Source organism: Prunus mume, linkage group LG3, assembly GCF_029339155.1.
Source record: "Prunus mume cultivar Tortuosa linkage group LG3, ASM2933915v1, whole genome shotgun sequence".
NCBI classification, from domain to species: Eukaryota; Viridiplantae; Streptophyta; class Magnoliopsida; order Rosales; family Rosaceae; genus Prunus; species Prunus mume.
The window spans coordinates 210,652-235,471 of NC_142700.1; the positions used below are offsets into that span (position 1 = coordinate 210,652).

At 37.4% G+C, this 24,820-nt stretch overlaps 4 protein-coding genes across 5 annotated transcripts; all 4 read right to left on the reverse strand.

The window, feature by feature from the left end:
• Window positions 1–890: 890 nt before the first annotated feature.
• On the reverse strand, window positions 891–4,495 carry AACT1 (Thiolase family protein). Its single transcript, XM_008226416.3, has 14 exons — window positions 4,236–4,495; window positions 4,041–4,139; window positions 3,707–3,880; window positions 3,450–3,555; window positions 3,008–3,146; window positions 2,815–2,892; window positions 2,665–2,730; window positions 2,219–2,304; window positions 2,022–2,121; window positions 1,831–1,941; window positions 1,705–1,746; window positions 1,464–1,550; window positions 1,146–1,231; window positions 891–1,047 (listed from the first exon to the last, which is right to left on the reverse strand). Exons 1-14 carry the CDS (start codon window positions 4,273–4,275, stop codon window positions 1,014–1,016), a joined length of 1,248 nt encoding a protein of 415 aa, XP_008224638.2. The 5' UTR covers window positions 4,276–4,495; the 3' UTR covers window positions 891–1,013.
• Window positions 4,496–5,217: 722 nt separating this feature from the next.
• On the reverse strand, window positions 5,218–6,917 carry ALKBH2 (oxidoreductase, 2OG-Fe(II) oxygenase family protein). The gene is made up of 5 exons (XM_008226415.2): window positions 6,556–6,917; window positions 6,186–6,302; window positions 5,902–6,091; window positions 5,463–5,643; window positions 5,218–5,382 (listed from the first exon to the last, which is right to left on the reverse strand). The coding sequence occupies exons 1-5, from the start codon at window positions 6,802–6,804 to the stop codon at window positions 5,349–5,351; spliced, it is 771 nt and encodes a 256-aa protein (XP_008224637.2). The 5' UTR covers window positions 6,805–6,917; the 3' UTR covers window positions 5,218–5,348.
• Window positions 6,918–7,391: 474 nt separating this feature from the next.
• LOC103324369 (Calcium-dependent lipid-binding (CaLB domain) family protein) lies at window positions 7,392–10,685 on the reverse strand. Of its 2 annotated transcripts, XM_008226414.2 has the most exons (4): window positions 10,544–10,685; window positions 9,499–9,653; window positions 8,466–8,561; window positions 7,392–8,021 (listed from the first exon to the last, which is right to left on the reverse strand). In XM_008226414.2, the coding sequence occupies exons 2-4, from the start codon at window positions 9,607–9,609 to the stop codon at window positions 7,719–7,721; spliced, it is 510 nt and encodes a 169-aa protein (XP_008224636.1). In that variant the 5' UTR covers window positions 9,610–9,653; window positions 10,544–10,685; the 3' UTR covers window positions 7,392–7,718. The 2 variants fall into 2 exon arrangements, with proteins under 2 accessions (XP_008224636.1, XP_088904462.1); XM_089048336.1 differs by lacking the exons at window positions 9,499–9,653; window positions 10,544–10,685 and adding an exon at window positions 8,753–9,009 and having other exon boundaries at window positions 7,577–8,021.
• Window positions 10,686–11,700: 1,015 nt separating this feature from the next.
• Window positions 11,701–24,372, reverse strand: LOC103324368 (binding protein). Its single transcript, XM_008226413.3, has 34 exons — window positions 24,022–24,372; window positions 22,405–22,608; window positions 22,111–22,292; window positions 21,504–21,630; window positions 21,168–21,386; window positions 20,677–20,893; window positions 20,452–20,597; window positions 20,214–20,359; window positions 19,452–19,601; window positions 19,281–19,329; window positions 19,008–19,199; window positions 18,595–18,777; window positions 18,133–18,287; window positions 17,925–18,051; window positions 17,671–17,820; window positions 17,518–17,577; window positions 17,153–17,295; window positions 16,928–17,045; window positions 16,655–16,789; window positions 16,371–16,567; window positions 15,997–16,153; window positions 15,739–15,885; window positions 15,228–15,308; window positions 14,684–15,118; window positions 14,448–14,594; window positions 14,231–14,338; window positions 14,031–14,110; window positions 13,779–13,830; window positions 13,595–13,681; window positions 13,441–13,478; window positions 13,249–13,311; window positions 13,012–13,154; window positions 12,368–12,783; window positions 11,701–12,258 (listed from the first exon to the last, which is right to left on the reverse strand). Exons 1-34 carry the CDS (start codon window positions 24,112–24,114, stop codon window positions 12,208–12,210), a joined length of 4,998 nt encoding a protein of 1,665 aa, XP_008224635.2. The 5' UTR covers window positions 24,115–24,372; the 3' UTR covers window positions 11,701–12,207.
• Window positions 24,373–24,820: the final 448 nt, after the last annotated feature.

Genomic DNA, 24,820 nt, shown 5'->3' on the forward strand with positions numbered 1-24,820 from the left:
AGAAAGAAGATGCTAATGTCGAGTAGCTAAGAGATAGAGAAACAAGCTGATGTCGCATAGCCCAAAGAGAAGGAGAGAGAAGATATAAGACCACCTGGATGGGCAGAGAAGATATGATGTAGGGTTTGCTTTTAATTTTTTTTTAAAATTTTTTTTGGACTAAGCTTATAACATATGTAGGTTTTTTTTTTCTTCTTAAATTTGGGCTAGGCGAACACCCAACCTACCCTGTGCACAGAACCGCCCCTGTAATAAGTTGATACCTTATATTATTAAATATCGACAACATATAACATATCAACAATCCATCCTTCAATAAAGAACGTACAACATTTGCCGACACTCCAAAAAAAAGTTATCTTTGAGTTTCTCTCCTCAACATCACTTGGTTGTGCTAGTAATAATTTACAATTTCTCTCTCTCTCTCCCATTTTGTCCTTTATATTTCTAAAACGAAGTCCTTCAATTCAAGGGGGGCTTGCGTTTCATCCCATTCAGATTGTTTAAATGCAGTTTCAAATTTCAATTTTGGTGGGAAGGGAATCTGCTTCATCTTATTATTAGCCAGTAAGTAATAATATTAATGTTTGGGTTGGCATGCACTCTACAATTCAGATGGATGTTCATTGATTCAGAAAGGAATAGAATAGGAAACCACATTTACTTCCCATCCCAGGCATTGTCATCTGATTTCCAGCAAGTCAACAACTCAACTTTCTTGTACAAATGGAGAGTACAGTAGTGCATATGAATTGTTCTCCGCACCCCAAAACAATTGTCCATTTGGCACACTCCATACTAGATGAGTCCGTATTACAGCAACATTGGGTGATGGGGGGTGGTCAGGGGACATCAAATAACACCGAAAGCGTGACAAACCGAACCAAAAATAAAAAACAAAACAGAGCATATATTTTCTAAATAACATCTGATACAGACCTCCTTATTGAGGAAGAAAGTTCAAACAATAGATGCCAAATTCTACAACATTATGATGATGTGACACTATATTATCACAACGAAGAACGCGCCACCCTTGTAATTGGCCTGCAAGATGCAAACTTCTTTAGTGACTTGTTGAAGTTAAGAACTCAGAGGTAAAGATCAAAATCATGCATATGCCTGAACAAATTGAAAAGTCTTACATGAGCTCGAGAACAAGGGCAGATGCTCCCCCTCCTCCATTACATATGGCACCAACCCCATATCTCCCCTTTTTATGTCTCAGTACCTGCAAGAACATTACTTTCAATTCAGGCACACCAGAAATTAACAAATCTATTTGACCAAAAAAAAAAAACAAATATATGGAAGAAGCAAATAATCTAGATGCAGCTTCCATTTCTTACAAAAAAAGGCCCCATCTCCCCAATAGTTTTACCACAGAAGAGAGATGGACAGCTAGCAGCAATTTTCAAATCATCAAGCACAAAAATTATAGACAGAAAAAAGCAATGATTTACCCCTAATAAAGTGACCAAGATACGAGCTCCACTGCATCCTAACGGGTGTCCCAAAGATACAGCTCCACCATGGACATTAACTTTCTCCTGAATTCATAAGAAAGGCAAATTGGAAAAGAAAGTGAAGCTGCTGCAGATACTAGGGCAAAAGGACGCACAGCAAAAATGTAAAGTGAAAGAACAACTAAATTGATCTGCTTTACATCAATTTCGATTTAAATAATTTTCCATGAAGACTCACAGGATTAAGGCCAAGCAGCTTTTGGTTGGCAAGAGCGACCACCTGCCGAGATTAAAACACGTTTATGCAGTTAATGCTTAATGAATCAGAGCCAAGTTATATCATATAAAAAGCATGAATTCTTACAGAAAATGCTTCATTTATTTCATAGTAATCAATTTGAGAAGCTTCCAAACCAGCATTTGAAACAGCCTTTGGTATTGCAAGGGCTGGAGCAGTTGTAAATAACTCAGGTGCCTGTCCAGAAAATATTGGTTTAGTATTAACACAATCTGAAGTCCAGCAAACCAAGATAAACGAGAATGTCATTTCACTACCTGAGCTGCATCAGAAAATCCCTTAATCTTAGCAATTACTTGTAACCCAAGTTGAAGTGCCTTCTCCCCGCTCACTAGCACTAATGCAGCTGCACCATCACTGCCCAATAGAAAAGCACAGCCCATAATGCATTGAAGATATGACATTTGCACCAATATTAGAAGAAATTACAGAGAGAGGGAGAGAGAGAGAGCACCTTATCAGAGAAGCATTCCCAGCAGTAACAGTACCCCCATTCTTCTTAAAACTTGGTCGAAGCTTCCTTAATTTTGCCGCATCAAACTAGCAAGGACAGTTGTAAGCAGAACATACAAAGAATTTTTTTTTCCTAAACCTCCAAAATCATGACATTGAAGTTCAAAAGTTAGGGTAAAGGAGGAGGAGAAACATAGTGGTTACATGAGGTAGAGCTGTGACTTCTTCCAACTTGAGATTGGAAGTGCAACCAATCCAAAACCCTCACTTTTCTTGTCTATAAATTTATGATACTGGTCAAAATTGTTCAAATCCATATATAGGTAATATTTTTTGATCACTTAAAGCTCGACAGAATTCTGATCTGAAAACTAAAACTTCCTATTACTGCTTTGAAAGAAATATATTCTATATAAGTTCATCCCATGTCTTCTCTATTGTACTTACTGTTTTTAAACCGTCATCCTTGTCAACAGTTGAAGAAGGCTTTCCTCGTCCCCCAGGAAGTTCAACCTACAGCAGGAGATTGATAATGAACATAGACATTTTTTAACAAGCTGAAACGTTTCTGCTGTTCAGCACAGAACTAAATCATACCGGAACAATTTCCCATGCAAAGAGACGAGCATCTTGCGCAGAAATTCCACGCTCAAAACTTCGAATAGCATAAGAATCCTGCAAGTAAACATTGATATAGCCCAATGTTAGAGGTCACTAGAAACAACAGTTAAACATAATATGCAAAGGGGGTGTATATTTTAGAGCAGAGCAATCTCTAGAGAAATATTACCTGCTCTTCCCTTGAAATGGAATGTTGATCAGCACACATTTCAGCACAAACTCCCATTCCAAAGTCATTATAGACATCCCAAAGACCATCTTTAAGCATGCCGTCGACAATAGTATCATGTCCTAATCGAGATCCCTGTCTGTTTACAAATTAGACATTTTTCCAAACAAGCCAAAAGAGAACTCGTGTGTGTATAAATGAAGCTTAGAAAGCACATTGAATGGCCAACATAAGCGCAAGTTAGATTCTTCAAGTGGCAGCTATTTTAGCAAGAAAGCCTGCAATTTTGATGAACTGTTACATACTTGAGTTGAGTCAGTGGGAAAATCCCCTGATTACGATTTATACAAACAGACCTGTCATTTGTCACTAGAAGAATCGCTGTTCAAAGTATGGGATTACAAAGAAAGAAGCATAAAAAGAAAGGGGAAAAAGGCTTAACCTGGCAGCAGGTAGATACTTAGGTGCATTGGACATGCTTTCCATGCCACCAGCCACAACGATATGGTTGAGACCCAGCTGGATGGTTTGTGCAGCTAGCATTGTGGCTGATTAAAGAATAGAGAGAATATTTCCAGCACTGATCAGTGAATATCAGTGTGACAGTAATGAAGATCAGAGAAGTTGAATATAAGAGGGAGAGAGAGAGAGAGAGAGAGAGAGAGAGAGAGAGAGAGAGAGAGAGAGAGGGGGAGCGACCTTTCAAGCCAGAAGAACAGACTTTGTTGATAGTAGTGCAAATGACGGAGTTGGGTATGCCTGCACCCAAAGCAGCCTGTCTTGCAGGAGCTTGGCCTAAATTGGCGCTTAGAACATTCCCAAAGAAGACCTCTTGTACAAGGGATGGATCCAAATTTGCTCTCTTAAGAGCGCCTAACATTTTATATATTTTTTGTAATTATTATAGACAAGATAACCATTTCATTCGAATCAATCACATTATTACATTCACAGCCATCCATCAGAGAAGAGAAAGCAAAGCTGCAGAGGGTAATTAATTATGAAGAATAGATAGAGAGAAGTTGTTTCATACATCGAATAGCAAGAGAGCCAAGTTGGGTTGCTGAGACAGATGAGAGGGAACCAAGGAATCCTCCCATGGGCGTACGTGCGACTCCCACTATGCAAACATCTGAACAAGACAAGACGCCAAAAATCGAAACAAAAATATTGAAGCAGAAATTAAACAAGAAATGAAGCACTTAATTGAAGGAGTGTGTTTGTTTACCTCGAGGTTTAATAGAATCAGAAGAAGATGGAGACATCATGAGAGAGAGAGAGAGAGAGAGAGAGAGAGAGAGAGAGAGAGAGAAGGATGGAAAGATGGATCTCGGTTCTTTGTGTGTGGATTTTGATAGCAAACAAACAGAGCTGCTTGCTGCACGTCTTAACGTCGTCGGTCAAGGAAAGGAAGGCTCAAAGGAAGAAGAAAGAAAGGAATGAAATTCGGATGAAGTTTTTGAGAGCGTTTATTCTATTTTAATTGATGAATGAGCAAAGACATGTTATTGTTATCCTTATCATGGATCGACAGCGCTGAGGATTTATTTATTTATTTATTTTCTTTTTTCTGGTTTACGTGTTGGCAATTTTGGCGCCATCATTGCATCATCATTTAATTTTATCGCCTGCCTGCCTGCTTTGATGCATCTGAATTATATCAGCATCCAACTTTATCATTTTACGCCGGAACCGCAACAACGCGGCTGCTCTGCCCTTGGCCTTTTATGACTTGTTTATCATAAACTAAACTAGTTTGGTCCTCAATTACTTACTGTTCGTTCGCTCCTCATAGTTCAATTTGCTAACATTAATTTTAAAATTAACATTTCAAGTCCAAAGTCACCTCACCAATCAGTTAACAAGGCTCAACAAAATGGTTGGGTGCTGCCGTTGCCATATATGTTCATGGCAAGGGTTAACACACCAACTGCACAATGGGAGTCCAAGTCCAAGGCTTCGGGAAGTCGATGCTACTTGCTTAAGACTCACCAATCAGTTAAGAAGAGCCTGTGGTGACATTACAAGATTGCTGAAACTCAAAAGTTAGGGCTCTTCCGTATTAATCTAGCACTGGCTGCTCAGTACGGATTATGGACGAGGCTATGCTTGCTAACATCAGGAAACAAGGTTTATGGCACTCATTTTACTTGAAGACGGAGGGACAAAAAGCCTACTATACTAGCCAAGCAACAAAACAGACACAAAAAAACACTAAATTGTAAAACATGTTACCCAAATTAAGTACGTGACATAGCAGACGGATACAGACATCCAAAATCTTCTTAACTAATCGACAAAGCTATACATTACTCCTCTAGGACAAAGTACCAGTGTCAAGTTAACTCATCGCACCAGGGTCTTCAAGAACCCATCTGCAGACAATACACAAAAGAACACGATGAGCAATCATTCTCTTCTCAATTTCTAATCCTAGAACCCATCAGACACATACCTGAATGTGAGGTTGATACGAGTTGCCTCTACCTTTGTCCGCTTAGGCACCGAATGCATCCAATCCCTTTGAGTGTAACCTCTCATCACCAATAGCGATCCATGCTTAAGTGTGAAAGAGTGCTGATCAGCATGGTTCCTCTTTAATCGCTTACTTTTAGGTTCTTGATCATCTCTGCTTTCTGGCATTCACACCAAAAGACAATTATACCAACGCAAGTTCAATTGTTGTTTTATGTTTTGACATAAATTATTATTATTTTTTTTTTGGTGGTAGTGAGAGATGTTCTAAATGGGTCCTGGGCTTCTAGTCGTGCAGATGGAAACCTGCTGCAAATTATAATGTTGTAACTATGTGTCCATCCGGTTAACTGTCCACTGTACATGCACAACAAAGGATAAACCATAATAAATGGAGGAAATGGTTGATTGAATCATACCTTGGCATGTTTTACTGGGTTTCTTCTTCAAGAAGAACTCACGTTCGCATCCAAGGGATAAGGACGCGATTTCAGGAGTTGATCCATAAAGCTTCTCATCATCAGAATGCCAACCAACATAGTCATTACCACCTTTATACCTATTTATGATCAAGCTATTAAAACTGCTGCCAGGAAGAGCTTTATGGACCTAACAAGGAAGACATAATGAGCCACGGCACCATAGTACGAGTTTAGAGCAAGGATGATGGAAAATGAATACTAAAGCAGAATAGTCTTATTACCGCCTCCAAGATTTGCTTAAGTGGTGGATGATCATCCCATGAATAGGCATGAGGCTGGTAGCCGCTGTAAACCAATTGAGGAAGTCCTGGGCTTGCTACATAACATGTATCTCTAGGCTGCAAAATACCCACCCATAAATAATACTAGTTTAGTTGGGTTGGGTTCCAATCAATCCTCAATTTAAGGCATGTAGAATCATAAACAGTAGTTAACACCAAGCTCCAAAGAATATTACTCATTTCTTACAGAATTACCAATATTTTGCAACAGGAAGTGAACAATTCAGAAAACCCAAATAGTAATAATTGATAGAAAAAATGGCAGATTTGTACAGAAATTACATCAGGGGGGGGAGAGAGAGAGAGAGACCTGGAGGCAGGAACGGCCGAAGACGCGAATGGTAGGTCTGGTCCAGGGGATATGGGTGTGGAGGTAATCGAACCATGTCCAAGCCTGATCGAAGCTAACGAACCTTGGGATGAACACAACTTCGCTTCCATTGCCCAGAACTACCGTCTGTCTTTTCGCCTTATTCTCACTCTCATTATTAGGGCTTGGGTTCGTCGCTTCACCACCCACCGTCAACGCCACCGCCCCCTTCAACTTCCTCAAACTCATCGTCGACTACGATTTAGGCGCCAATCCAATCATAATACGACATCCCTTTGCCTTTGTTTTTCGTCGGTAGGATTAATAATACGACATCCCTTTACTTCATATATTCGCTACTTACTTGAGTTGAGTTGGGTCTTCAAAAGCCCGATGGGCGTCGATAAAAGTTACAAAAGGGCCATCAGCCAGCCATGTCTTTGTGTTTATTCAACCTATTCGACTTATTGGGTTAGGTCTTCAAAAATATTGGGTTGGATCTCACAGGATGTAATTATACCTTTGCTTAGATCAGTTGGTTAAGATAGGATGTTCGCCTCATTACATTTGATTCTCATTTTCGGTAAAATAAAGTATTTTTAACTCTGACTTTTTTTTATATAAAAAAAGAAACAGTGTTGTGTTTGAACTTTGAGGAGAGGACTGTGAACCAGCAATTGATTCAGTCATAAAACAACATGAAGCATGCATTAGCCATTGGCTCTATTGCTGATTTTACAACATGCTTTCTCTTAGCTCTTTCATTTCAGTTGACGTGAGAAAATATTCAGTCGCAATTGTGCGTGTGTGTGTGTGGTGGTAAGCAAAACCTTGAGTTTCTGCAAAATTAAAGAAGAATTGGATTGCAGGCAGCAAGGCAGTTTTTGGCTGCCACTGAACACAACATAATTTAAGCTTACCACACCATCATCCATAAGTTCAATTTTACATTTATATTAGTACATGCACAGGATTTCAATTTCAACATACATCCAAACATTCAAACCTCCTACTTCCTACTTAGGCCATTACAACTTCATACTAGATCTATCGTAAACCACATTGCCAGTCTTCTTGCTAATGCATGACCAAACTATAGAGATTCAACTCTTCTCTCCTCATTGTCAGAGGTCTACAACTAAAAGCCAATAGTCAATTCCGCACTACCCTGAGGTTGCATCCGGATCTGATGCATCAGTTAACTTGATTTTCAATTCTATTTCCCCTGACTCGACGTCGCAGAGCCTCAACCAAACACTCTGCACCACCTCACCATCTACACAAGTAATGCAGCTTTCCCTAACTAGGCAGTTGTCACTATCTGGGACAACCTTCCTTAATGTTGTCTCGCCAGAAGAAACTCGTAAAATCTGTCTCAATCTAGCAGCAGAGACTATTGGCTGCAGGCTGACGTGAGCATGTCCCATCTTATCATCTGTCTTCAGAAAATCTTTATCAAACACTTCCTACAGAAAAAACAACTTCCGTCACATGTCATACGAGCCTAAAATATTAGTAATTTCAATAGCCTTTGCAAAGTTAACTTTACCAACTATATAATCAATCTATAGCAAATTACTCAGAAATGTGCATTTCAGAACAATAGAGAACGTTGTAAAATCTAACCCCAAGAAAAAAAATAAAAACAAATCAAACTTACAAAGTTACTTATCTAAATTTGTTTATTTGCTTCCAAAGAGTAAATAGGATCCTTGATTCCCTTTTATCAGGGCCATGTTTTCAGCTTGCAACTTGACAAAATCAGAATTGAAAGAACTACATTCGTACAAATTAAAGAAAAATACTGGTCTAACATTCACATAACACAGACTTCTACCAAACAACACAACATAATGTATTAACCTCATCAGAAGAATTGGCTACCTTCGAATTTCAAATGCCTAACTTACCAAATTTAGAACTCCAATAGGTTCGTTAAGGAAGAAGCTTAGCTCTTCATTCCAAACGGGATTAAGGCAACTGTTGATAACCTTGGTTTTTGCCACCTGTTACAGATTATACTAATGAGTCACTTCAAACTACCATTGTAGTAAAAACAATTTCATTCACATACAATGTGTGATACTCCAAACAGTTTTAGAGATGCCTAAAAGAAACGCTTAATGATATTAATATATACCCATGCCTGATACATGAAATTTGAAGTACAGACAAAGGATATTCCAATTGTGCATACCCTGAAGCGTTTGCAATTGAGAACAACTACATTCTTAGCAGATATATAGACATCCAACCTGCAAGTATGTATGTAAAAAATGTGCTTATCTCTGATGTATAAACTCCTTAGTACCATCAATTGAGTAATTTGGTCTCTTGATAAACTAGCTGAAGGAATCACACATCAAGTCATAGATTATTCTGGCAAAGTAAAGAGTGAGTTAGATATGAAAGGTTCTCATTAAGAATGTGAGAATGTGAAGATTTTCTAACTTTCCAATGCGGTCATAGCTGACTACAGCTGTACATAAGGTGTATTAGGAGGGTTCTCTAACAAAGAATAACTCCTTTCCAGTTAAAAGGAATGAACACTAAAAAAGCTGGGGTGCCCGTTTCGTTATCGTCCCAATAGAATCTTTTGATTTAGCTTCAATAAGCGTTGAAGAGAGATTGCATAACTTTCCTTTCATTTAACATCTTTTGTACGAAATCCGATTCAATGTGGGATAAGAGGGAATTATCACTCATCCGTCCTAGAACATAAACACATGGACTTAGAAAGGAAGCTTATAAGGACAGCTACACAAAATCCCCTGAAGAAGCAATCCACTTCAGCTAAGAGTGAAGTGCCAGATTGCTCTGTGTGCGCGTGCAGAACAAGATATGTGTCTGTGCACACATGCATGTGGTATCAAAAGCATATCCATGAAATTTTTATAAAAACAGTTATAAAAAAAGAAAAAAAACAACGGACACCAAGTTCACCTGATTTCCCAATTTGATAACAACATAAGGATCGCTGCTCTTAAAATCCCGGATTACCAGTCTTTTCCCTTGCACGACTGTAACTTTTAGCAAACCCAATGAATCTCCCATAGTTCCTTTCCAGAGATGTGCCAACTTATAAACCAGGCCAACCACTGCGCATAACTCGACATATATAACCAAGAGAAGTTTAAAAAGGGAAAATGCACGAGGGTGTATTCTCAACTTTTCAATCAAATTGATGGCCAAAGAGCGAAAATACCACCAAAATACTATAATATTATGCACTTTTGTACTACTACTCAACCTTAAAACAGGTCCGGCATTCACCCAGAGGACGTTGAACCATACATTTACAAAAAGGCGGAAAATATTCCATGGCGTTTAACAGAATAGAGGTCTCTTGTGAAAGAAGAAGATCAAAAGCTCAATAAATGAAAAGCCCAGTAATATAATATAGTTCACACTAACAATTCCACAGAACATTAAGAACTAAAAAAAAAAAGGTCTAAACTAAACATGGTTCTTTGATTGGCCTGAAAAAAGACGGTTCATTTAATTGAAGACAGTGCAAAAGTTGGGAAAACAGAATATGCAAAGGAGCAAAAAAGCAAAAAATATTGATCCAAGCCAAATATACGAAACATTAGACTTAGTACTCAGCTTAAAAGGTAAAATATTATAAATCAACAACGAACATATAACATATGATTCTATCTGTGTGAAAGGAAAAGGAAGAGGCTTTGCGTAAAAGTTGAAAAAGAAACAAAAAAAGAAGCAGCGGTTTTAGCAACCGATTATCTCACATTCTATACTGATATTACGAATAAACTGAAAGCAAACCCCAAGAACACAACAAATACCCACCAGCTAGAGCCTAGAGCTAGCTTACAAATCAATGGAGTTAATCCCTAGTCTACACTCACTTCCTCTTCTCATTGCTTTTTTTTTCACTAAACAAATCCAAAAATTCAATTTATGCGGGAATTTGGAAGCAAGAAAAACAAAAACCAAAGACAGAAACACAGGAGCGAAGACAACTTACCAGATTTTTAAGGATTTGCTAGGCCTGTCTTATGAATATCGAAGGATGTAATGAATAATGAACAAGAGCTTTATGGGTGTTGGCTGGATTGTGGCTTTTGCGGCTTATTCACCGCCAAAATTAGACACAAGGGCCAGCGGGCTCGCCTAGTTACCGGCCACTACAGGTCGCCTGAGTAGTATGTTCGTTGTTCAGGAATGGATGGAAAAGGCACGTGTCAGTCTCGAATTATTTTTACTTTTTCCCTTGCCTTGTCCATTTTTGACCAAAGCGAGGAAACCAGGTCTTGAGTGAGTAGTGGGGTCTGAGCTGGCTCTGACTGCCTACATCGTGGAATGTTTGCCTTACCCTATCTTTAATAATTCTTTTTCCTTCTTCTTTCTTTCAGGCCAAAAGGAAGAAAAAGAAGAAAGAAAATGAATTCGTTTTCTTCTTTTTTGTTATATCATTGCAAGTGTGATGCATTCGCCTTTTTTTTTTTGTACTAAAAAAAAAACAAATGGTGCTGCACATGGTCGGTGAGTGGGTAAATGTAACTTTTTTAGTAAATTTAGGTTTTAGTCATAAAAAGAAATTTCACTTTTGAAAAAAGTCAAATTTTTTTAAAAAATACAGAAAAACTCAGTTATTTTCAAACCAAAGACATGCAAATGTAAAGGATTCTTTAAAAAATTCAAAAATAAATAAGGACATTTTCGTCTATTTTAAAAGATAAAAACAAATAAGTAAAATGATTACTTCTGGGATTAAGTTATGAAGGTTATTGGTCTTACTAGTCTTACTAAAAGAGAATAGAATACTTTGACCCAAAAGCTGGACATGGACTTTCAAATTTCAATGTAATCTTATCTCACTAGTCTCAGAAGCTCTCAAGCAAATCCATTGGCTTGGACTCAGTCAACTCGGTTGCCCTCGGCTGGCTGGCTGGCTGGCTGGCTGACCCAACCCAAGTATGAGGACCATGACCAATATCCGAGCTTGTTTTACCCACCCTAAGGCCCTAGTCCTATAATCCATTTTTCATTCTTGGAACACTTTTAGAAGGGCAAACACGAGATTATTCAGAGTCCCCCAAGGCAAGAAAGAAAAACCAAACCGATCAGCATTCAGCATGGGTTAACATTGAGGAAATAACATGTAACCGAAGAAGGAGAAAGTTAAGTGAAGGGTTTAAGTTAGGAAGGATTCAAACAAAAATAACATATGATTATCAGTGTCACGTCATCCCTCCCACGTATAACTGTACATGTGGGGGCACCCCATTAAAGCACAAATCGTGGAGGTGGAGGAGAGGAGAGTAGAATAGAAGATGCAATCATATGTCAAAATCTATCATCAGCTCAGCTACCACTACCACTACCACTAGTATAGTAGAGTATACTATAGAGTAGAATGATATGCCCCAACAATGTTACACGAACTAACACCTTGTTTTACCTAGAGCTAGAGTGGGAAGCTATATATGCCTACACTGTTATTTTTACAATCTACAATCCAACCTCACGCCCAACCCAACTGCAGCTCATTACATTTATTAGCCTTTTCCCATTCTTCTTTTTCCTCTGCTTTCCACACCAAACTGTAAACGCCACCAGATTGCACTAGGATCTGCAGCCCCCGCCCACAGCCAAGCAAAGCTAAATGGTAAAAGTGGATTAGACCACTTATCGTGCTCGCCTTGAACCCCTCTTCACTACTCGATCCGTCCACTTGCTCTGCATCCAGAGGAGAAAAAAGACAATTAAAACCAACAACTAAGCTCAAAACACCACTAACACTTCTTTTTTGTTTAGGGTATGTAAAAGCAAGGCTGGAGGCAAGTACAAGAGGCTCATCATCAGAAATTTCGGGATCCCCAGCATCATCAGGACTCGAAGGCTCTACATGGGGTTTCTCCTGTTTTATGGGACTACCAGCACTGTCATCTTTTTCTTGATTCCCTTCAGAATCTGACGGATCTTCCTCATTAGCCTCTCTTGAGCCTCTGCTGAGTTCATCTGCTTGTTTCTCTTCTGAATGATGTTCCTCCTCATTGCCATTTTGAGCATCTTGCAGTATATCTTCAGCAGGCCTCCCTTCAGAATCAGGATTCTCTTCATCAGATTCCTCAGTGTGATGTGGACTTTCTTCTGCATCTTCCAATCGTTTTCTTTTGGAAACTGACTTCACTTCCTTGTCAGATTCCCCCTCATCTGTCACATTTTCATCCACTTTTTCAACATCCTCTCCTTCTGAAGTATCTGCAAAAGAACAAATTGATTATCGACAAGCCAAGAAAAAAAAAATCTTCATAGTTGATGCTAGCTGGGAAACTTACACGCATTGGCCATGCGTAAAAGATATGCACAAAAAACAGGTAAGAGTAAGAATTCTTACAGGTTTATCTCAACCTTTAGCGAGAATGTTGTCCCATTATAGAATGGTATAACATATGTATATCAAGTTGCAAACTTAAAGAGAAACCTTACCCGAGTTCATTTCACCAACTTTAGATGTAAGGGCGGGCTCAACATTTGACACATCAGAATCCTCTTTGTCCCTACTTCCCCAATGATTCCTCTTTGATACGCCCTTGTCCAAGTTCTTATTCGGCGTTCTTCTCCCTTTAACTCTATAAAATCAGAGACCAATCATGTTTACAATTTTTATTACAAGTGAAAATAAAAGTATCATATAAATGAGCCAGGGATGGAAAATTCACTCACACTTTAATTGATTTCTTGTTCTGACGTGAACCACCTATGCCTTTACTTTTTTGAACAGGTGACCTGTAACAAATGACAGAAGAAAATTAAGATAGCATACCATAAACATACACGCCCCTATCCCATTAAAGCCCAACAAAGACTCCCCATTTGAGAAACATTTGCCAATCACTTTGAAGAACAAATACTTACAATTCTTTTGAAGGGGATTTCTTTGAAGAATGAAATTTCTGTAAATGGGGAACATGTGTAATGTGTTAGGATTATGTCATGACTCATTGCTTTACTGGAAATGTAAGTAGAACGATCAGCTAGATAACAGAATTCTGATATATACTTTTCACACCTTTGTGGGCTTTCGACCTTTGTCAATGAGCTCCCACCGTTCCTTTTCTAAGCGAAGTACTTCTACATCTCCATCCTCATATAGTATCTTCCATATGACATCAAGAGTGAAAACTATTTGTAATGCACATTTACAAGTAATCTATATATCCAAGAGATGATAAGGGAAAGAAGGTGCAGCTTACCACATGCTTCCTCTTTAACGTATCATAAGACTTCACTGTTCCTTCATAAAATCTGCAGATTTTGCCAGTAAAATAAGCCAAAGAAGTATTCTAGTGCTTCATTATGTACTAGCTAATAATCATATTGTTGCAGTTGCTAATATAATACCAAACTTAAAATGAACGGAAAAGCTTTTTGGATATAATAAGGAACAAAAGGAAGAGCTTCCTTCTGTAATTCTTATCTGGAAATTATTCTATTAGAGAACTCACTTCTTATCCATTGGCCACCAAACTTTTATTCTGCAACCAATCAAGTCTTCAACATCTTTTCCACCTTCCTTGAATTTGCACTAGGGATAGAAAAGGAAAAATGCATTCAGGAATGACATACTAATTATACCATAAAGGAAAATGTGCCAGTTTTAACGAGATCCCCAATGTAATGTTGGTTGAGGTGTCAATCAACTTACCTTTGCCAAACCAGGAATACTTTTTCTTTTCCTCTTCTTGATGGGTCCTGTAGGAAACTTGAAGTCACTATTTGGGTCATCCTTGTCAGCCTCCAGCACATTAGGCTCCTGCAATAGAGGTAGAACATAAGTACAATAAAATGTTGAACAGCTAACAGAACCATGAGGGTACGTAATTTTGAGAGAGAAAAAAAGGTTGAATAGTAGGATTGCTCACTTCATGGTCACTGGCTTCTCCAACTTCATTTGCCTCATCATTATGACCATGGTCAGAGGCTCTGCCTTTACGTTGTGATGAGGAGGTAGCATTCTTCCGGATGCACGATACCAACAAATCAGACTCAGTGATTTCAACCAATTTTCTCTGCATATAAATTTTATCTTTTGAGTTGGGATGAATCTTGGAATTCATGTCAATGGTAAGAAATGGTAAGAAATGGTAAAAATTCTTACATTGTGTGGATCATCCCTTGAAGCACTTAAAGGAGACTTTAAAGTACTCCTTGCTGATCTGGAAGCACTGTGAGTGGATGACGACCTCCTCCGTTTAGGTACTGAGACAGATGTTTCATCACTAGCTTTTCTTTTGTTACCCTTTTGGTACTTTAGATCCATTAAATTCTTTTTTGGAGAATTTTCATGACCATTGCTTGACTCAAATTTAGTAGGTTTTTCCAAATTATCCAAATTTATATCCCTGACCATTTTCAAGATATCAACACTATTTTCAGCACTCTCTGCATCAGCTGATGAAGCCTTGTTCTTTTTCACCTTTTTAGCCTTGGAATTCTGAGATTTTATGCGTTTAATAATTTTTCCTAAAGGCACCTCACTTCCATCTCTTTCACCATCTTTCAAAAGCTCATCTTCTGCAATTTCTGAAAACCCCTGTTATGATGAAAGAAGCATCGCACACGTTACTAAGAAGAACAATGATGCACCAAATATCACAGCATATTTCAAGAGAGTGTTAGTGTCCTTCAGCAGTATAATATACCGTTTCACTAGTCTCTAACTTAAGAGATTCAAAGTGAGCCAGCACATTGTCATCAGCCAACCACGTTTGCCCTTCAGTGGCCTATCAAACACATACATTATATTAATAGATATCACAGAAAACTGAGAATATGGCCCGAAATATCCAAATATGTAAAAGAAAATAACTTAATGTAGCTTAACATGAGTAGTTTAGCCACAAGGAATTAGACGGCCTGGGTCATTCACATATCATGGAAGTGATTCCTTCTATAAAATGATACAGCCTGAGTTTCTCTTATTTTGAAGGTTTTTTTTTTTTCCTTAAGTCATTGTTTTCAGTTCTTTTGTCAAAGTCATATTGTTTTGAGTTCTCAACTCTTGTAAATTCAATAACTCCAACTCTAAAATGTGGATTTAATCAATCAATTGTCCTGAACCTAAAACCACACGCCCAACACATAATCAAGGAGCCTGCTCTTGGTCATTACATGTCTTATCCAGCAAGAGAACAACAAGAAGAGATCCCTTACCATAGAGTCATCTCCTTCTTTCTTTTCATATGGTTTGTACAGCATAGAAGGCAGAGGAACAGATGCAGGCAGTCCTTGTAAATCATTCTCCTTTGGGGCTAAGCGCTTGGTAATTGATAGCCCAAGGTCACAAATAGCATGTGAATTCTGGAAATTTGAAAATATTACATATGTAAGATTGAAAATGGGAGGAGTCGTCAATTATTGAATATACTCAGAAAAACTGAATAAAAAACACTATGAACAAAAAATTTCAACCTTTGACTTTGCTGAATCGCATATATCTTCAGAGCACTTGATACTTTGAAAGATAGAGATTATAGCAGAAATGTCCTCCTTTTCAATGTTGCTAATAGATTCTGACTTGACATCTTCATCTCTATGCACCAACATAGACAGAATTAAGTGCAATTGCCTGAAAAATACAGAAAACAACAACTCAGTGAGAATGAGCATTGCCAATATAATAAATGCCAAGAGAGTATTAATAACTACAAATTCTGGGGTTAAAAGATAATCCTTCGCTTTTCTCAATCAGTCAAGCACCAAAACATATTTCACTTCCAGCAATTAGAAAGAATGCTATTTCACATGAAACAGTATCTACTTATCTAACTAAGACAATACAATACCGGTATATCACTTCAAATGCTTTGACATCCTTGCATTCATCAATATTAGGACAAGAATGATGAGCAAGGGCATGAACCAAGTATGGCAGGATGTACTCCGGATAAGCAGTCAAGGAATTGGCATCAGATTGCATAGAGAGATGCCGCGCCTTTGTTTGGTGATACATTTGAATAATGTCAGCTAGATTCTGTTTCTCCTGCCATTTCAGCCAAAATCCAAAATTCAGCCAATAAACGCACTTAAACATGGATAACTTTGAATGAATCAAGCCAAGTATGGATACCTCTTGGAACTCTGGTGACTTTGATCCAAATATGTTGAAAAAGAATGCACAAGCATATTTTGCATCTAAAAGCCGGTCCTTTATGTATTGATGAACTTTGTTCAGGAATAGTTTCCTAGCTTGAGGGAAACTAATCTAGAAGACCAGAAAAAGAACAAATTAATAAAGATGAAAAAATTGACATCTAGCTGAATATGACTATTAAGAACCTGTATTAGGAAAAACAAAATTACAGCACGTAATACAGAAAATCTTAAAATGAAAGGTCACCACCTCTGAAGTCTTCAAGGTTAAGTGGAAGACATCGACTGGTATTTTATGATTCCAGTGCCTTGACAGGTGAAGAACCGCCTTTGCCGAAGCAAGCCTCAAATGGGCCTTGTCAACTGAACTGTACATCACAAAAACTTCAAATGAAATTTGACGCCTCAAATTACAAGCAACAAACTGAGGTAGATTGATCAACCAGAAGTGAAAAATGTACAGTTTTTATATTACCTTGATTCTATGTCTTTTGATATTTCTCCACAAGAAAGTGTGTTTCTTAAGATTTCCAGCAGACCATCAATGCCAGACCCAGGGCAAACATGAGCATCTTTGACAGGCAAGTAGCTTTTCACTAATGTCTTTATCCCATATATCTACAGTTCAAAAAAAGAAAGTACAATCCAATGTATAAGGAATTTGGCGAAAAGGTAATACATCAAAACAGTATCACTAGATTACACAATTAAATCCTGGAAAATTTGCATAAACATTCTTTTTAATTCCTTGGGGGGGATCGAAACTGAAAAATAAAATAAAATAAACCCAGATTATTCCATATGGTAAACAAAAACAAACATCTCTCCAAATTGACCAACCTTTAGCAAACAAAGCTCGCTTTTGTCATCCCACGACGCATTTTTACTATCACCTGATTTCTGAAAAGTATATGCACGAAAACAAATTGTCATCCTGTCATAAAATCAAAAATATAACACAAAGTGCAGTTGCAGTGAGTTCGAAAGGCATACATTATCACATTTTAGAATCTTTTCTACTATAAACTCTTCAATTTCTTTCTCTCTTGTTTCAAAAACTGGCATTGCTGTCTGAGCTATACACCCCAGAGATTGTAGCACAGCAGGCAAATGTGTCTTCTCCTCCAGCATATCCACAAGCCTCTGCAAATTGAGAAACATAAACTTCCCAACTCCTAAAACTATCATGAAATTGTACAAATTAAGGGGATCTACTTGTGATGCATAAATTCATTATAATCTTAAACCTTGTATAAAACAGAAAGCGATTTAAGTCCATCATCCTTTGTTATCGCTGCAAGGGCATGTACAGCATACTTTGCCTGTCGTCGACTGCCCTCCAAACACAGCCTCTCGAGTATAAGGTCTATGGAACTGCAATAGAAAATTAGGGCAACAATGAGCAATATATACAAGGCGAATAATCTAAAAGTTACAAAATTATTATAGTCGAACCTTGATGACACTGCAAGATGTTCCCGTATGGTACCACCAGCCTTTGCTAAAACATTCAAGACCCCTTCTTTTATAGTTTCATCATCATCTTTAAGCAAATTTACCAGTTCTTCTTCTGTCCCACTGAGTAGTAATGGACTAAAGCGTGCAAGAATCTGGAAATACATCAAAGGAGAATTAGGAACGTTGACTTGACAATACTAAAATAACATTGGCTTAAATTTTGGGGGAATAATACTACAAATTCTTGCTAACGGTCATGTATGAAGCCACACAAGGTAATATTGTTAAGAACCTACTAATTCATATAATAGAGTATTTTGACTCTGGCAGATAACACATAAATACTAGAAAGCAAAAGCATAGATGAATATGGAGCATGGTTGTTGTTGAGAAAGTAATGAGAGCAAACATTTTACAGATTTATCTACAAAAGAGAAAGTAAGAATTTTGTGTCATTACCACCAAAATATTCATGCAAGATATCTTATATTTCATATCTGCAGTAGATTTATGTACAGCAACCTCCAGAAGAATTTCCTTCACGTGCTCCTTGTTGAAAAGTAGATATGAACATTTCACAGAGAGCGTGCTAAGAAAATCATACAGCCGGTGTTTTTCACCCAGAATCTTAAGCAAATCATCCTGCAAATCAGGAAAGATTGCATAAATACCAGTTTAAATTACAACCTTGACATGCAGTCACCATGTCTTCCTATAAATCAGTAACAAGAGGGCAAGTTGGGTTCAGAAGATCATATCTTATACTAGGCTTTGAGTTTAAAGACCGGAATTTGCATTTGATAGTTCACTCTTCAGTATTCCAAATTAAAAATATATGGAATTATTGTATCGGTCAGTGAGTTATTCCTTACCCGTAAAGTACAAGCTTGCTGGAAGCTAGTGTTGGGATCAACAAGATTCGTTAAAATCTTCCAGATGTTAACATCTTTCAATTGATCAAGAAACTGAAAATTCTCTTCAGCCTTTGCAGGGTCAGCAAACAAGCGTGACATTATACGGAAACAAAAAATAATTTTTTTTTGGATCTCAGGAGCATCACCATCCTGCATTTGGACGAGAACCAATCACTTTGCCTGGGTTATCATATGACATTTCACAGTTACTAACTCCAAACATTTGCTAACCTGATGCATCTGCCTAAGTGCCAGATACTTCTGCATCTCTTGTTGTAACCTGCAATATAAGAAGAAATTCCCTCAAACTCAGTACACAGTTCATCAAATACCAATATCAAAGAGTTGAGAGGATTATCAAAATTCATAGCCTGGTATCAAATCCAAGCATTAACAACACACCTTTGCTTCTGCTCCAGTATTTTCTCAAGAGCCTTTACCTCAACTTTATCAAATCCTGAGAAGACCCTCACCCAATGTTTAACTTTATCTTTGACTGAAAAATTGGTTGGGAAGAGGGACTCACAGAGAACATTTTCAATTGTATCTGATCTGCAAAATTTAAGTGTTTAAAAGTTAAATGCTCAAAATTCAGACTCATGAAGTATGCAGCAGTTGGGAAAACCCTCACAGGATAAAATACTTTTAAAGCTACCAACAGACAACAAATCATCTGATGTGCTGCTCATCATACAAACAAGATCATTCAATGCAAATAATCTGAGTTGCTGCTCTTGCAGTTGACAAAACCTGAATCTCAACAATAAACATGATATACCACCCACGCATCTTAGAGTTTAACCTATGTCAAGTGCCAATCCAGGAACCCTGGTTATATATATATATATATATATATATATATATATAATCATCACCCTAAGAAATAGTTAAGTTGATCCACAAATCAACCAGATGATGAAAATGTCATAGGGTGAGTCAGTACCTTTTTATAAGAAACACATCTTATTAACAAAAAAGATTGCACAAGTGGGGTGAATGGGATATAAATTATGATAAACCATTACTTCATTCCTAACATTCCAAATGGCACAAACTTCTGAGGCTTCTTCTTACTTGATGTTCATATTGTGGATCATGCAAACCTATTTGTTTGCTTTTTAAAAAAAATTAAAAAAATATATATGAAAACCTTCAAGGGCTTACCTGAAATCTTTGTCATAAAAACATCTCAGAATCTTCCCAGGAATCCAATCAAATTCACTGGAAAGGATTGAACCATCAGAGCACTTTGCGCAATAAGCCCTGTATATCTCAGCTAGCCTCTCCATGGTATACTTTTTAACAAGCAACTGATTTGGAGGGGAAAACAGAAAATTATGAATAAAAATGGAGCAAAAACAAAATGGGCACAAACAAAGATAAAAAGAACAAGTGTATATACAGATTTGTCTCGAAGGCGCTCTGCAACAAGTTTTATAGTTTCCAGTGGAATAGAATTAAGGGCATGACAAGCCACATCATAAATTACAGCAACAACTTGCTTCCGTACTTTTTCTTCAAAGTCCAACAGCCGGTCACAGAGGGCAGCTAGAAAATGTTAACCCAACTCAAAATCAGCAGGTGTAAGATATGTACAAATTTTGTAAATATAATCCATTGCACTTACAAATTATTTCGGGAGCTTCAGCTCTGAAAGGATTTGACAGCATACAGCTCTTCACATGTTGGAGGACCAACATGCGAACCTCCACAACTCTATCAGTCAACCTCTTCAAGAACTCTGAAAAGATTGGCTGAAATGCTTCAGAGATGGTAGATCCGGACAGAGAAAATAGATCTCCAACTAAACTAACAGCTTTCAAACGAGTGTCTAGCTGATCAGTCTGCAGATGTTGAAAATTGTAACTGAGAATTTATTCATCAAACTTAGAAATATCAATGCCTACAGTATGAAATAAGATCAAGTTCCTGGAGAACATTAACTTTTGAAGAGGAAGAAAAACAGCAAAATCATCTGTTGCTAATGACATCAAGTCACTCATTTAGACTAATAGGATGGTTTTAGCACAAAGAACCCAGTTATAAAACTCAATATAGTTAAGTACCATACGTGTATCGGGGAAGAGGTGAAATGAAAGACATTGGATTAGTATTTACCAGTAGCTCTCCAGTTAGGTAAGGGACGACTCCTGACAAGATTTGGGGAGCACAACAATATACATCATAGATCACTTCATGGTAATCAATCTGATGATTCACCGACTTGTTGTCTCCTGACATTGATGATATAAGGAATTGCTTAATGCCAGATTCAAGCTTTCCTGCACAGTGTTCTATAACTTTCATGGCAAGCCTCCTAGCAGCCACGGTAATATCCTAGTATTTGAATTTTACCAAGTCAGTCAAAAGAATTGTAGCAGTAAAATACATGTAACTTGACCAAAAACGAAAAAATTAATTCCATACACCAGAAAATAGGGAAGAGATTCTTACACTTCTATTCCGACCTAATATAGACAATACAACAAGTAAAAGATCCTCTCGCAAATCCTCGCTCTCTTCTAAGAGAACAATCATAATTGTTTGCATCGATGATAGAACAGTTTCTTGGTGATCATCTCTGCATATGTGACAATTTCAAAACATTAGTTTTTAAATTGGAGCTGAAACTCTTACTTCAGTTTAAATTCTAAGAAATAAACATTTAGAGAGAAAACAAAAATATATATTCTAACAGCCAGTGAACACACACCATCCCCCCCCCAAAAAAAAAAAAAAAATTCGTCATACAGTTTAGCTGTATAATATGTTGGCTATTGCATCTTTCGTTCTATCTCGTATAGGAAAGCTATAGCTAACCAAGATTGGTGTTGATGCCCTTATCAGACTGATCTACAGACATTATCTTGGAAATATAAAGTAACATATATAGATGAGAAAGATCCAAGTAACTTAATCAAAGTAATTGATTCATGAAACAGAGTGGGAACAACAATGACCACCTTAGAGAGAATCCCACGTTTTGGAGGATATGATAAGACTATGAAAACAAGACATTCCTCAAACTCATGAACAAATATTTCAAAGAAACAAAACAAACCTGGCAACGGCAAAAAATGTACTGAACATTTCATTCACCAGATCATCACATTCAAGGTCCAACATTACAACACATGACCTATATTTCGCAAGAGTCTCCAAAATGACAACTCTCCTACCAAATGATGGACCACTTGTATCTTTCAATCCACTAAAAGTGCCCACAATCAAATGAAATATGTCCTGCAAAGATGTATGGAACAATCGGTGAGATCGTGGATGTGAAATTCCAAAACGCATTCACAACATGAAAGTGCAGTATATCATTTAACCAGCTGACTCTTTGATAACGCACCTTTAGCACCTCATCACTATAAGGAGCTTCAGGTGCAGTAATCCGTGTTATCTCACAAATACACGTTGCAACTAGAAGCTTGACGTCTCTATCTTGATGCTTCAACAGTTCTGGCTTGACAATTGCATTAAGGAAAGGCTGCATTGACTCCAATGTAGATGCTGGAGGTGATTGGTCCAACTCGGAAAGACATGATGCAGCTTGCTGCAAGTTGGAAGAAAATAATAGCAAGTATTCATTAATTAAACCTAACTTTACATGGAAAGTCAATAGTCTCACAAGTATAAGCATCCACATTACAGAATAATTATCCTCTATAGCCTACTGATGATTAGAAGAATGTTTAGAGTGTCTTTTAAAAGGAAAAAATTCCACATAGCACGCATTTATTGGTGAGGCAAATGATGAACGACAAAGATAATATCATAAGGATTTATTCTAATAGTCCCAAATGAAAATAAAACAACAGAGAAATTTCCATAATTCTAATAGTCATTTCAATTGGGAAGGAAGATTCTATCATTATTTTCCACTACCAGGCCACCAGCTATATAAAAAAATAATTGAGTAAACTAAAAGAACCCTACACAAACAAGGGATGAAATTTCCAAGGACTGGCATAATCGAACATACTGTGGTTATATAGCGTTATTTAGCACTTCAAACATCACTCCAATTGGATCACCAACTTACCACCCAAGCACCAAAACACCACTACAACTATAAGACTTCAGAACCAACCTATCAAGATCCTCTTTAAGTGCAACACCACCCTCAAGTTTCCAATATGACCAAACACTTCTATCTACTTTTAGATCACCAACATATTTATCACATAGATTGGGTAAATTTTTCTTCCACATTAGTACTGGTAGGTGGTACATTGGGAGACAATTAGCAAGAATGAACCATCTTCCTATAAAATACAAGTGAACTATACATATCCTTAAACTACAGCTAAAAGCAAAATGTTTTACAACAATATCGATCCTGCAAACAATATCATGTTAACACTAGAGACTCAGAACCCGATTTCGTTTCTTCCACTCACTTCATTGGCATCTAACCAACAAGTGCAGCTTTCAGACATAACTCAACACTACAACCACATAGCATTAGCGAATGAATAACCTAAATCAACGAAATTGCCCTGAACTTTTTCAACCATAAGGAATTTAAAACCTCTAAACAGACAGATTTCACTGAACACTCCGTTTAATCCCCAAAACCAAAAAGGAAGTTAATTTGTTATGTTTCTTGCCATAAAAAAGGAAGTTTAATGTGACGTCTCAAGATTACCCTCTGTTTAATCCCCTAAGAAAACCCTAATTCAACTAGTTAGATTACTTGCTGTAGCCGAGAATTTCAGTTTCGAAAATGAAATTAGCAAAGAGAAATAGTATACGTTACAGAAAATAAATTAGAAAAAGAAATTTCTAACTATTAATTTCGCTTCCTTTCACTGGTTTCCTAGCAACCAAACAGAAAATAACTAAAATAACTAACGTTAGAGAGCGTCAAATTCCCCGAAACCAAGAGCTTTGCAATTTAACTTCGAACGAGCTGTAAGCGACAGAAAATTGCCTATAGAAACTAAGAAATTAGAGGAATGCAAACCTTTAGGAGCTTCACGAGAGCGTCTTTGGAGGAATGAGGGGTTTCGAGCTTCGATCCCACCTCCTTGAGCTGCTGCTCAAGGTTTTGGGCCATTTCTTCGGGGCGCAAACGCTGTCGTTTCACGGCAGGAAGACCTCTCTCATGGAGTTGATAAGGGCGAGATTCAAAGTTGTGAAGGAAGAGGGGGGTTTTTCTTCTCTCTTTTTTTTCTGGCTGAGTCACTGAGTGCCTGAGTCCGTTTGTCTCTCTCTATCTCTTTCTCTCTCAAGTCTCGGAGGGGTTGGGCTTTTTCGAACAACAATGCGAAATGAACTGCAAATGTAAGTGAAATTTCAAGAAAATGCTGACTTCATAAGCTGTTTGGATTATATTTAATATTTACATCACGAGTCCGAACTCCATTTCTATATACGGTACTTTTCCTTTCCTGCCCCTATATTTTAGTTATTTCTCCTTGATGTCCTCGTGGATCACATTCAAAATAAATCTAGATTTGATTTTAAAGTTTTAAAATTGTATTACAGTCACTGTAGATTTGAGTAGTTTCTTCATACTGTCTATTGCTTTATAATAATAAATAAAATATATACTATTGCATCATGCATGGGAGAAGTAAAAGGATGAAATATTAGATAGTGGGGTAATGACTACTTGTCACTGGTGGTCCCATAAATTTTTTTAAACACATTAAATACATATATTTATATATGAATTGAATTGCGTGACACAAACTAAATTAAAAAGACAAATAGAAGTTCTTGCATAAATTAATAAAAGATTCTTCATTACAAATTGTGCC

Coding starts and splice junctions, on each gene's coding strand:
- AACT1 (XM_008226416.3), bottom strand. CDS start 4,275: ATGATGTCTCCATCTTCTTCTGATTCTATTAAACCTCGAG. Junction 3,147..3,449: donor AAGTATCTACCTGCTGCCAG/GTTAAGCCTTTT, acceptor ATTTGTAAACAG/ACAGGGATCTCGATTAGGAC. Junction 1,942..2,021: donor GATTTTCTGATGCAGCTCAG/GTAGTGAAATGA, acceptor TTTTCTGGACAG/GCACCTGAGTTATTTACAAC.
- ALKBH2 (XM_008226415.2), bottom strand. CDS start 6,804: ATGAGTTTGAGGAAGTTGAAGGGGGCGGTGGCGTTGACGGTGGGTGGT. Junction 6,092..6,185: donor TTAAGCAAATCTTGGAGGCG/GTAATAAGACTA, acceptor CTTCCTTGTTAG/GTCCATAAAGCTCTTCCTGG. Junction 5,644..5,901: donor ACCCAGTAAAACATGCCAAG/GTATGATTCAAT, acceptor TGTGAATGCCAG/AAAGCAGAGATGATCAAGAA.
- LOC103324369 (XM_089048336.1), bottom strand. CDS start 8,869: ATGGTACTAAGGAGTTTATACATCAGAGATAAGCACATTTTTTACATA. Junction 8,562..8,752: donor TCAATTGCAAACGCTTCAGG/GTATGCACAATT, acceptor AATCTGTAACAG/GTGGCAAAAACCAAGGTTAT. Junction 8,022..8,465: donor CTATTGGAGTTCTAAATTTG/GTAAGTTAGGCA, acceptor TTTTTTCTGTAG/GAAGTGTTTGATAAAGATTT.
- LOC103324368 (XM_008226413.3), bottom strand. CDS start 24,114: ATGGCCCAAAACCTTGAGCAGCAGCTCAAGGAGGTGGGATCGAAGCTC. Junction 19,200..19,280: donor CACTTAGGCAGATGCATCAG/GTTAGCAAATGT, acceptor GTCCAAATGCAG/GATGGTGATGCTCCTGAGAT. Junction 17,821..17,924: donor CGCTTTCTGTTTTATACAAG/GTTTAAGATTAT, acceptor CTCAATTTGCAG/AGGCTTGTGGATATGCTGGA.